The sequence below is a fragment of the Anarhichas minor genome, unplaced genomic scaffold (genome assembly GCF_050575085.1).
Source record: "Anarhichas minor isolate MPS153535 unplaced genomic scaffold, ASM5057508v1 ptg000010l, whole genome shotgun sequence".
NCBI classification, from domain to species: domain Eukaryota; kingdom Metazoa; phylum Chordata; class Actinopteri; order Perciformes; family Anarhichadidae; genus Anarhichas; species Anarhichas minor.
Window position 1 is genome coordinate 13,445,001 of NW_027466456.1, and position 12,798 is coordinate 13,457,798.

The window sequence follows — 12,798 nt, forward strand, 5'->3', positions numbered from 1 at the left end:
TGTGGTTTGTAGGAGCAGGATGGATGTGTTGTGGGAAACAGCTCAGAGCTCTTAGGAAGGTTGTGCTTGTGAAGGGTGTTTCGTCCGTGCACATACATACCGAGGGAAGAAAATTCAACATGAAATTTTAAATGCCAAAAACGCTGAGTCATTTACCATTTTGGAAAAGGGAACAAGGCCACCGTCCATTTTTGTTCTCATGACTAAAAAAAGCATGTTTTGTACTAAACGTTCCATGTTGAAAATACAGTACAACCTCACCAGGTCCATGTGAAGGCAGCATTTGTAACGGTGCTCGCTGTTTGTTAAAGCCAGACCTTTTTGCCGCCTACAAAGAGTTTTTTTTTTTTCCCAGTACAGAGCTCTCCAAGTCTGTACCAGGGAACTCTGATCTCTGGGTATTTACTCTGTGTGGGAAGGGGCTGCGACTCCAACGACTGAGGCCAAAGGTTTGATGAAAACTGGGCTCATTTGCCGGTGACCTTTCCCCGTTAGCTAGCTGACGTTGGCTGTTTAGAGCCGTGTGTGTGTTTGGACAATAAATCTCCACCAGGCCTCGGCACAGACTGGGACAGACAGGAAGTATACAGTTTCAGGGTAGCCATGGCAACGTCCCCTTGGCCTCATGCGGGAGCGGGTTCTTGGAGGCGAGGGACCCCGTCAGCAATGGGCCAAAAAGTCTGCACGTTTCTCTTTGCCAACTGGGTTACTCTCTCCGTTAAAAAGCCCCATAGTGTTCTTCTAGATAACCAACTTTCAAATCCTCAACTGTTGTTAATTGGAATCAATTAGGTTAAGCAGAATTTTGGCTTTAATAAGTTAAACTCTGACTTGGTTTTTATGCCTTCTTCATTTCTCTCCCTCCAGCTGCCTTCCTGTCCAATCTAGGCCTGTATGAGATTGCCATCCCAGTACGTGTAGGACCTGATGGTGAGACGCTGGATCCAGAAACGTCGCAACATCACAGAAGAAAGAGCCGCAGCACTGAAGACAGAGTGCCTGACTCTGTAATGCTTTTTGAAATAGTTTTCCTTTTACTTTCTATTCTTCTTTTGACTCCCTGTTTGCCTTACATTGATGCACATCTTTAGAATACCCTTTAATATACATAACATTCTGATCCAAGAGCTTTTATTTACTGAACTCTCTCTCTTTTTCTATCTCTTAGCTCTTCTACCAGCTCTCCACGCCACGCAACAACTTCCTGCTGAACCTAACGCTGCAGGGAGGCCTGCTGTCGCGACAGTTCAGGGTGGAGTACTGGAAGAAAGGTCGATTAGCCTGGAGTCATCCTTACTCTCCCCACTGCCACTATGTAGGACACCTCCAAGACCAGCCGCACTCCAGTAAAGTGGCCCTGAGCAACTGTAATGGCCTGGTAAGACCGAAACCTGCAGGTCTAATCCACATCTAATACACTTAGTGGGGTCAGCAGCAGCAGCACTAGCTCAGCAAATGAGGGATCAGTAATACTTTATTCGGATCAAAGCATGACATTTTAAGAAACGTTGAGTACTCAGCTTTATGCTTTGCCCAAACCAACCAGTGTGGCCTTCAGAAAGTGAAATGACCTGAAAGGAAATTACCTAATCCTTGAAAGGATTCATCCTAAAAAGGTGCCTCATTTCTTTTTCTTCTAGATTTGTATCCATACAGATAGTAATCCAAGTGTAGAGGACATGTTGATTAATATCCTTTGCAAACATTTCTAATCGCTATGTTAAGAAAGTTACCTGCAGCAGCTCTCCTATTCCGACTTGGGAAGGGTGTAGGGGTGCTGTTAGAGAGTTCAGCATCTTCAGCACTTTGTTTGAAGTGTAACCTCTCTACCTCTAACCCACAATGCATCATGTTCTGGCATGCTCCCATGGGGCTGTTTTAAAGGCAGACAGCGAAATGTAGGAGATTATTAACTGAAGCTGTGGTCAACAAGGCAGGTTATGGGAAGAAGTGCTTTGGGAAAAACCTTTAATCTTCTGTATATTTTAACTGTTTTCCAAGGTGGTCAAAGCATCATTTCCTCTTCATTTATTTCCCACTCTCATGAAGTAATCAGCTTGTTAATGCCCCAAACTAAGAGATCAAAGTTACCCCCCCACCTCCCTCTGAATCACTGGACTGGATCACTTAATTGTGATGCATCATTTTGTTAGCTGAAATAATGTTCCTGCATTCACAGCACAGTGTATCAGTGTATCCTCTCACTACAAACAGCAGGCTCCACAAAAAACAGTTGTATACACAGCTGAGGATTAGATGTGTTCACAAAGCGTTAATAAGCAGCACACGTAATTACTGTTGGGCAGACCAGCATGAGCACATTCACCAGTGAGCGGGCAGTGTGTCCAAGGGAGCATCACTAACTATATTATGAGATTAAAGGCACTTTGAGAGCCGCCGCAGTGAGTCGAAGGGAGACACTCGCTCTGACCGGGCCAACACATTTGAACCGATTCAAAGGAAGTGTTAGTGTATCGCTCTCTGTCTCACTCTCATTTTTCTCGCTCTCATTCACCCTTTCATGCTCTCACGTGTGTGTGTGTGTGTGTGTGTGAGTGTGTGTTTTTGTTCTGTGGGGTCCTGATCCTCCTCTCATATGGGTCCAACAGAGGACTCTGTGAGGGGGACAGTGTTCGTAGTGGGACAGTCTGAACACAAAGTGATACGATCATAATGCTAGGCTTGTATCTCTAGTATAAAACTATCTCTAATTATATAATGAGTGTCATTTTGACGCTGAACTGTTGTTGAATAGTCTGAGATGGACGTATTTTCCTGATAATGACATGTGGCATATTATTGTACCTTTATGTCCATGTTTTTATCAAAGAGAGAAAATGTTGTATAAATATAATAAATTTGTAATTTCATAAAAACATTATATTATTGCTTTATGACATTTTTAAAAATCTTATCTAATAGTGTAATACTTGACAGGGCTCTACATTCAATTATGTTTTGTTGTTATTGCAGTGTATTGTTGTCACACAGACAAAATAGTGTCTTGTAGTACAAGTAATTAATTTTAGTGGTATCATTGATGGAGCATTTGGGATGATCTGTATTAATGGCTGTGTACTTATTTATTAACATAACAAAGTAGAGATCCACAAAGTGTGACGTTTGTGATATTTGTACTACAAAGGCAATGATTCCTGTCATTCTATTCCCTTCTATTTTATTCTGTTCTATTCTACGTTTCTGTCTCTCTGCAGCAGGGGGTGATTGTTGCAGGGGGAGAGGAGTACCTGATTGAACCCCTTGTCTCACCAGATAACCAGACCAGGACGGAGAGGGGGGAGAGAGCTGAGGGGCGCCCCCATGTGGTTTACAAGCGTTCATCGCTCCGCCATCAGTACAAGGGCCAATCCTGTGGAGTCATTGGTGAGAGGAGAGATATTCTGGTCTTTTTAGTAGCAGCCGTTTGGTCCAGACTGGAGGAACAAACGACCCCAGGTTTATTTGCATATAGCAGCCAGCAGCAGAGGCTTGTGGTTGTGTCCAAGTCCCCCAGTTGTGATTGGGTGTGACTGAGTCTGTGTTGCAGGGCGTTGCTGAAAGAGCAAAAGTATGTTCGGAAAACCATCTTTTGACAAGTAAAAGGAAAAAAGATCCAACTTTGAAACAATGAGCTGTTGTTCTGCTCTTCATCCATGGAAAGTGTATTCAGGCGTAATTGTGGTTGGTAAAGTAAAGAATAGAATAGAATGAATGTCTTGGCCAGTTATGCCAAATCCACAGTGAGTGATTCAGTTTTTAATGTATAATTGCGACTGCTGGGCTTTTTTTGGTTTCTTCTTACTATACGGCATCCAAACGTCAGTGCCTGTGTTGATCTTCCTCAGACGAGAAGCCGATGAAAGGTGCGTCATGGTGGCAGAGAACTCTGAAGACGCCTCCGCATCACGTTGGTCGCGGCCAGCTGCCTCTGAAGCGCTCCGTTAGCCGGGAGCGCTACGTGGAGACGCTGGTGGTGGCCGACAAGATGATGGTGGGTTACCACGGTCGCAGAGACATCGAGCAGTACATCCTGGCTGTCATGAATATTGTAAGTTTCACAACAAGAGATGTACATGCACAATGTCATAAAAAGACACTTTTCCAGTGTCGTTGGAGCTATTCTTGAGGGATAAAGAAACAAATTCTGAAAAGCTTCATGCCAAAATGATGCTTTTGTATAGTTTTTCTGAGCTTTCATCAGCAATCCAACCGTCAATCACGGTTTGGTTTCTAGAAACGTCTGCAGAAACAGGTTCACTGCTTCTGTAACAACAAGGGATGGTCAGAAATAAACTATGCATTTATGAGTCAAAAACCCAAATTAAGTAGAAATAAGATTACGGTTTATGTAATGGCATGAGTAATGCTTAGAGACAGAAAGAAAACCAAATGTGTGGAACTTTTTGGATTCCTCCCAGCGGAAGCCCCTTGTTTGAATCAGACAGGCTTAGGTTGTATGTCATCATCTGCCCTGTTTCTTGTCACTGGGGATCTTTTCACACACAGTTCATCACTTTAAACCTATACACACATGTGTTAGGAATGTATTTAATGAAGGGTTGGTTATCTGCTATTGCAACAGAGCAGGTTGCATCCAGACTGTTACAGAAACCAGCAGCATCTCTTTAGTGGCGTGCAGCAAAGTGTGCCAAATTACACCAGACTCCAGTAAAGACAAGTTTCTGAGTGCAGCTTTAGTGCACTGTTGGTGCTTTAGCTCTTTAATAACCATTGGCACCTGTGGTGCACTTACTTTACAGATCTTTTAAGATCCTCAGACTAATCTGTCTCGTAGATAAGTTGTTAGGTTTGGCTATGGCTTAAAATCGGTCTTGGTCGGGGAGCAAGAAAGGGATTGCTTCTTAGCACACTTTTGTTGTTCATGCGATTGAGCCTTACCCATCACTACACACATTAATTCAGAGTTTCCGCTGGTCCCAGTTGGAGGCTTGACCCAAAAGTTGTCATTATTAACGGACAATGCATTAAGGCAAAAGGAAATCAGAGCACACTGAATTAGCCCCTTTTTCTTTAGTAGTGGTAGTTTTTCGTACATTTTCAAGACTGAGATTTTATTCGCAGGGACTTTTCTAGACCATTACACATCTTAATTTATGATGGTTCACTCTGGTGTTTATTTCTGATGTTGTATGAGCTTTAGTGTAATGTGCTCAACTGGTGTATCAGCTGTTTTTAAGACTGGTCTTTTCTTGTTTCCCTGGAGGTCAGGTTGCCAAACTGTTCCAGGATTCTAGCCTGGGGAATGCAGTCAACATTGTGGTGACCCGGCTCATCCTGCTCATGGAAGACCAGGTAAATAGACTTTCTCAACTGTTGTAATAAGTTGTACAACCCTCTCTGTAAGTTTCTATGCTTGTCCTCATTACCTCTCTGTCCAGACTGCACAACAATCTTCCCTGACCAGCATCTATGAGCTCCTTGTTGTATAAAATGATTGGCTTTAGTGTCTTTTCCTCCACCATCCCAGTAGACCCTTGGGTGTGTAAGTGGGTCTTGTAAATTGTGGCTGTAATGAAAGAGACAAGGGGCTGCAAGGAAGCGAGGAAGAGGGAGATGAGTGAGGAAAGGCGGAAAAGTCCGGATATGTGGAGGGTTTTGTACCTGTCCGACAGAGCAGCTTTGTGACAGTCGTGCTCTGGTGAACAATGACCTCTCTGATCATTGCCATGACGCACATCCAGGGTGTAGAAAAACTTAAAGTTAGATTTAGACGCTGATGCAAAAATCAGGATCCAAATTCACCAGATTCCTCAGTCTTGGTGTCATTTTGCCAGTATTTTCCAGCCACGCTGTGGTATTGCAACATCAGTCAGTCACTCGGATTGCCATAGAAGTTTGTACGAATAGTCCCGGTCACCAGACTGTGAACCCTGTTGACTTGAATGATTCCCTGACTATTCCTCTAGCGCCACCATGAGGTTGACTTGGTATGGATATTCATGATCTCCACAGGATGAATTGGAACAACAAAACCTTAATGTGTCCAATACTGTGATTTACGGCTAAATACCTGCAAAACTAATTGCATGTTAGTAATTGTAAGCATGTTGGCATGCTCAAGTTAGTATTTCGCTCAAAGCATTGCGGTGCGCGGCCTCACAGAGGCGTTGGCATTTCTATAGACTCATGCTATAAGTGAGTGAGCGGAGGTTAGATAGAGTGGAGAATTAGAACCCACACCTGACCACAAGACAGGGGTTCAGCTCATAAAAAGTGCACGGCCTTACCAGCATAGCACCGGAGATGACTGGGCCATCTGGCTACCTAATAACTGACCTTATTAGCTCGCCATGAACAGCATGTGGTGAGACGGTGCGGCCGGCTCCGTCGCAATGTTTGTGCTTCCAGCGATCTCACCGATGAATCATACTAATGAAAGGGGTATTACAGTGTGGCTTTGGGGTTTCCTCCATAGCTGTCTTATTAGGGAACATTTATGATTCATACTGCCTCAAAATTAGCCCCATGACTTACAGCTCGGATGTGTTCGTCGTCTGACAGGGTAAAGAAGTAAATGTTAGGATCATTAGCGGCGGGCAGTGTTACTGTTGTTTTTCATTCTCCATGGACCATTGACGTTGAGGTCGGGACAGGATCGAGAGTAGGCTCGGCGAGCGGTTTCTGCTGCTGGTTTCCAGGTCTGAAAACGGCAAGCTGCCTCTGGAAACTAAAATCAGGCCAGCAGTGGGCCCAGAAATGAGGGACTGTGGGATGAGACAATTACTAGTTATGTCACCACATACATTCCTGGGTTACGAGTTCTCGCCAGCTGTGGTCAGCAGAGAACTCCCTCCTCTCCTTCTCCTCTCTGCACTCTTATAATACTAGAAAGCGCCTTCACTCTAATCCTGCCTGAGGTTTCTTAAGCTTTTTAAGTCTGGAATCCAAATTTTAGAAATGCCTTCTCACCATGCATGACATACAGTGTCTTATGAAGTTTCTATCATGTATCTCTGAATTTGCTCATTTTCAATTAAGTGTTAAATGGTGAATAGACTTACATTTGTATAGCGTCTTCTGGCCACTCTAATCGCTTTACACTACATGTCAGCATTCTCACATTAATACACTGATGGCAGAGGCTACCATGCAGGGTGCCACCTGCATATAAGGAGTCTAATTCGCATTCACACCCATTCATACGCGATGGGACAGCCTCAGGACCAATTAGCGGTTAAGTGTCTTACCCAGATGTAAGACGGAAACGCAACAATATAGGAAGATTGTGGCTAGGTCATTATAGCATTGTTGGGCCTAAATTGTTGATTGTTGTAATGTCCCCTTGTTCACACTGGAATAACTTGATATCATTGAATTAATTATGTTTACAACAATATGAAGTTGCTGGAGTTGTAACCTCCATTTCTGTTGTGTTTTAAGATTTAAATACATTAATATTCCTAATTTGCTTTTGACTCTGTATTTCCTCTCTTGTCTCACTTCCAGCCAACACTAGAGATCAACCACCATGCAGGGAAGTCTTTAGACAGCTTCTGTAAGTGGCAGAAGAACATCCAGCACCGGAGCAGCTACGGTAACGCCATACCAGACAACGGGATCGCTCACCATGACACTGCTGTGCTTATCACCAGGTCAGAAATACAAACAGGCAAACCTTTCTCACAGGAGGAAGAAATAAAGACTGTAACTCTGTTCTGAAGCTTTCTTCATATATAAATACAGGTAATTTAGAATGAAGACATCGTTTGTGTGACCAAAACAAAAAGGTTTTTATCACAAAGTGTCGGTGCAAGGCAAGTAGCTGTGCTGTGTTTATATATATGCGCACCCTAACCCTCCTACTGCAACTTCTTGTAAATATAAATATGTTTAGTCTGTTTCCCTGTTCATGAAAGGGTTAAACAGTGTTTCCTCTTTGCTGAATTCTTACATTCCCAGCCTCTATCCTCATAGGTTTTCATTCAGCCAAGTCCGAGAGAGTTGGGCTGTATCTTGTCCGGTCTGATGTGACGATAGCTGAGGCAGCTCTGCCCAGCTCAGCATCTGGAGAGAAAAAGAAAACGAAAGATATGAGGAGGCAGTGAGAAACAATTCATGTTTTTTTTTTTTTTGAAGAAGAATCAGAAACAGCCCAGAGAAAATGGAGAGGACAAGAAAGAGGGTAGAAATTAAAAGCGCTGCTTTCTCTCAATTTTGTTGTCATTTTTCTAACTACGCTCTCTGTTACCGATACTGCTGGTGGAAAACAGAGACAACAGTGGTAGATGCATATTAAGCAGATACAAAACTGATGCTATTGACTGAGGAATGTGCAACAGCATACAACACAACCATGGTTTGGTCAGTGTCATCTGAGTGCGATGGGGCTGGGCAGAGCCGCAACTAATACCTTCCTTTTCGTCCCAACAGAATGTGAAATATGCTTACGTAAGAGTACAGATAGATGAATGTCGTGTGGTTTTGGTGGTGGCTTTGTGAGAACACTTGGGTTTTTACGACAGGATTTATCAAGTAGAGGATGGAAACTGTCCAGACAGATGACTCCCCAGTGAGCGTCCATGATTTCCTGCTATTGTTCTTTTAAATCTATATCTGTCTGCTATCACTGCTGTCCACTGTCTGACCACAGCGTCTGTGTGAGTGTGTCTGTCACCATCTGTGAATGTACTGCTTGTCCATGTCAAGCGTGTTTGTACGAGTTTGCATATGTAACTGCAATTACATCCATTGGTGGTGCTGCTTCTGTTTGTGTGTGAGCATATGATTGTTAGTTTAACAGCCTGGTTGATTTTCCTTCCCGTCTGCAGATACGACATCTGCATCCAAAAGAACAAGCCCTGTGAAACCCTAGGTACACACACACACACACACACACACACACACACACACACACACACACACACACACACACACACACACACACACACACATGTTTGAACTTTACATACACTGCACTTACTGCTGACATAAAGCAAAGCCTCACTCCTAAGCCTAAACATAACCATCACGACTACTTGCCTAACCTCAACCCATATATATTCTTAGTGTAACCCTCAAACCAAGTCTGAACCTTCAAAATGTGAAGGTTAAGCCTAAAGTGAGCCCACGACCAAAATGGTTCAAGATCTGAAATCAAATAGGTCTTCAGCTGATAATGATACAAATCAAGCATGACTTATTGGAAGGTCTGTATATTTCCTATAGTACTGATGCTTTTACAGTTAGAGAAGATATGTTCTTATATATGTGTGTGTGTGTGTGTGAGACAGGTCTGGCCCCTGTAGGAGGGATGTGTGAGCCAGAGAGGAGCTGCAGCATCAATGAGGACATCGGCCTGGGAACAGCCTTCACTATCGCCCACGAGATAGGACACACGTGAGTGAAGCACATTCACTTTTATATTCACGTGTCTGATGTCTGAACGGGGTATTAATCCTGTTAAACGGCATACATAATGGATAACATGTTAGACAAAAAAATGAGTAACCTCTCTTGATTTAATGCATTTCCACAATGGTTCCACAATGTTCATGTACGAGATCATGCACATTAAGAAATGACCCAACTAAGACTGTTGAGGAGGAGTTGTTAATCCTGTGTCCTGCTGTCAGAGCCCCCTAGAGAAAACACTGAATCCCTACCAGGTATATGGTCGTTGTCTTTAAGCTGATGGTGAAACACAAAATGTCCCTGAAGAAATCCTTGAGGTGTCTCATGTGTCTTTTCTTGTATTCTGGTCTGAGATGATCCTTCTCCCCCCTCAGATTACACCTCCAGAGGGAGTATACGTAATCTCTAACACCATCAGTCATTTCGATCCATTGAGAATGTATTAGTAGCCGTATATTTTCTTTGAGTCACACTATTTATATGTGGAATTCGTTACATGTGTGGTTGGTGAAGCACCTGGAGATGTTGTGTATATCTGGGTCGCCTCTAGATGACTTGCCATTTATTCTGCCTGTATGCCTTAATTGAGTGTCCCATTGCATTATGTCTGCACACAGCCCAGAGAAGTATTAAGGCAGATGGTGGATCATTCGGGGTCCTGCCTGCCTAATGATTAACACAGTTAGCTTTTGAGTACTCAGACCACAAGGCTTACTAGCCAACATGACTGGACATACAGTAGTGTGCTAATATATACAATCTGTTTCCTCGGCCTCAACACAATTAGCATTTGTTTTTAATTGTTAGATAAATTGTTTTGACATCACAGTGCAGCATTAGATTAAATGCAGGCCTCTTTGTGGTAGAGGGTAACCACAGGAAAAGACAAGACTGATCAAGACATCATGACTCAGCTGAGGGATGAAAAACTCTAAGAACATTTATATTTCAGTCTCAAACACAGCGACTGTGAGTTATCGCTGTCTCTCATGAATGAAAAGGCACCAAATGGAACCACTAACACTGTAACTTTATACACTTGGGTAAACTATCATGATAGGTGGGGAATTAGCATTTTGAATAAGTTACGTTGCTTTAATCGAGAGATAATCGCTGTCCTATGATGATAATTATGAAACGTGATCATAGATTTTTGATAGATGAAGTTGAACATTTGTTACAGTTGTGGACTATACTCTTTCACATTGTGGCAATCTGCCACTTAAATGTTAATAATCATACATATGATTCAGGTACCCTTCCTGTGGTTTGATGATAGTTTGATTTATTTCGTCAGGACTCTGACTGGGACTCGACTTATCACAATCAAACTGCCACAACATGTCTGTTCTTGAGATCCCACTCAATTATCCGCAGTGATCTTTTTTCCCACTGTGCTTGTCCCTGCTGCCGAAACTATTACCGGTCCACGAGGCCTCAAAGTGTTGTCACTGTATCATCATGGGCTTTAGGTTTGGGATGAACCATGATGGGATGGGGAACGCCTGCGGGCCCCGCAGCCAGGAGACCGCCAAGCTGATGGCTGACCACATCACCATGAAGACAAACCCATTCATCTGGTCCGCGTGTAGCAGGGATTACATCACAAGCTTCCTGGAGTGAGTCAGCCTATTAGATATCTGCAACACCACAAATCATTTGGTAATTAGAGGTTTGAGAAAGAAAAATTCACTTGGATGTCAGAGTAACATTTTTGATGGTCAGAGAAACAGATGAAGTAACAGATGGATCTTGACAGTAGGCAAATCCGCTTCTAATTATCTGTAGCCTGTTCAGTGTTTAGATATGAACCATCGCCAGTTATTTTCATCTCACTCCTTCCTCTCTTCTGTTTGGTGTGCTTTAGCTCAGGTATGGGCTCCTGTCTGAACAACGTCCCCCCCAAGCAGGAGTTTGTGTACCCAACCACAGCACCGGGTCAGGCCTACGATGCAGACGAACAATGCCGGTTCCAGTACGGCGTCAGATCTCGACAATGTAAATATGCGGTGAGTGCTCTGTCTATATTTTCCCACTTCCTACTTTTAGCTAAATGCTAACTTCATCAAACAAACATGCTCAAAATGACAACATTTTGAAGTTCAGCAGGTATATATTCGCAAAGAAGAATGTCATTAGTTTATCGAGATATTTCAGTCTGGACCAAAGTGGTGGCCGACCAACCAAACAACAGAGTGGTATTGCCATCCATAGATTCACAATGACCTAATACACACGGGGATACCAAGATACACCAAGAAAGCATTGCAAAATCTCTCATGGTTGACAAAATGATATTGTCTCGCGTTATATCATCTAACCCAAATGTCTGGTTGTTTTCTCTTTCTCCCAAGTCCTTTAAACAAGTTGTGTTCTGGAGAAGACTGACCCCAGTTTTAAGCGTGAGACTGTCTCAACCCCCAGCAGTCGCAGTTCTTACTTTTGCATTTTATTTTAAACAATCACACAGGTAGCTCTAAATGGATCATATACAATAGAAATAATGTTGTTGTTTTTTTGTCAATAGAGATTTTCATCCATCCAGGTCATAGAACATCTTCAAGTCCTCGATCAGTGTATATGAGCAAAGGTTTTAAGAAACTTCATCACTTGTCCAAGAGGCTTTGTCAAGTGTGCCATAAAGCAGAATTGATGAAGCCTCTTTGATGTCGTAGAGAACACAGAAATAATAAACACAGTTCCCTTTTGGACCTCCAGCTTTTTAATTTCCTATTCATGATGGAACCAGGCTGACTTAATCATTTTCTGTTAGCTGACTCAAACACAATTATAGTTATTTACCTCACGGCTCGCTCCTGATTTTATTCCTCCAGCTCTCTTCTGTAGGTCGGCCTCCTTGACGACGTGAGACATCTTGAATACCTTGGCTGAATAGCATCCACTTTATTGTGTGGTCAACTTTTATTGGGCCAGGTTCAGAGCGAATGGACATCTGGAACAGCATACAGCTTTATAGACTCATTACATGTGGTCGGAGCATATGAACATAATAAAACATAATCCTGTGTATTATAGGCATCGCTGTAGCAAAAAGGAAGGTGAACAAGAGTGTGTCTGCTCTTGTGTATTTATAATGAGCTTGTCAACACTCTGACAGGTTGTTTATCTTCTATGTTTTTATTCTCCTGACACACACACACACACACACACACACACACACACACAGGAAGTCTGCAGTGAACTTTGGTGCATGAGCAAGAGCAATCGTTGCATCACCAGCAGCATTCCCGCTGCAGAGGGAACCATCTGTCAGACCAACACCATAGAGAAAGGGGTAAATATTAAAATGAACCTTTTTCTTTCATTATTTATGGCCGAATGAGCTTACTCAGTTAAATAGTAATACAGTCACTGTTCTGCACATGTTCTATCTGAACATGTGTATAAAATATATGTGTGTTTGTG

General features: G+C 42.8%; 1 protein-coding gene across 1 annotated transcript in view; it reads left to right on the forward strand.

Annotated features, from left to right (window-relative positions):
- The window catches only part of adamts10 (ADAM metallopeptidase with thrombospondin type 1 motif, 10), a 33,968-nt gene that overhangs the window by 4,457 nt on the left and 16,713 nt on the right, over positions 1–12,798 (forward strand). The window contains exons 2-12 of the mRNA XM_076088659.1: positions 868–1,007; positions 1,169–1,378; positions 3,216–3,384; positions 3,846–4,048; positions 5,230–5,313; positions 7,468–7,613; positions 8,790–8,833; positions 9,252–9,357; positions 10,845–10,991; positions 11,240–11,381; positions 12,560–12,667. Coding sequence (XP_075944774.1) covers positions 868–1,007; positions 1,169–1,378; positions 3,216–3,384; positions 3,846–4,048; positions 5,230–5,313; positions 7,468–7,613; positions 8,790–8,833; positions 9,252–9,357; positions 10,845–10,991; positions 11,240–11,381; positions 12,560–12,667 — 1,499 coding nt within the window. The remainder of the gene's footprint in view (positions 1–867; positions 1,008–1,168; positions 1,379–3,215; positions 3,385–3,845; positions 4,049–5,229; positions 5,314–7,467; positions 7,614–8,789; positions 8,834–9,251; positions 9,358–10,844; positions 10,992–11,239; positions 11,382–12,559; positions 12,668–12,798) is intronic.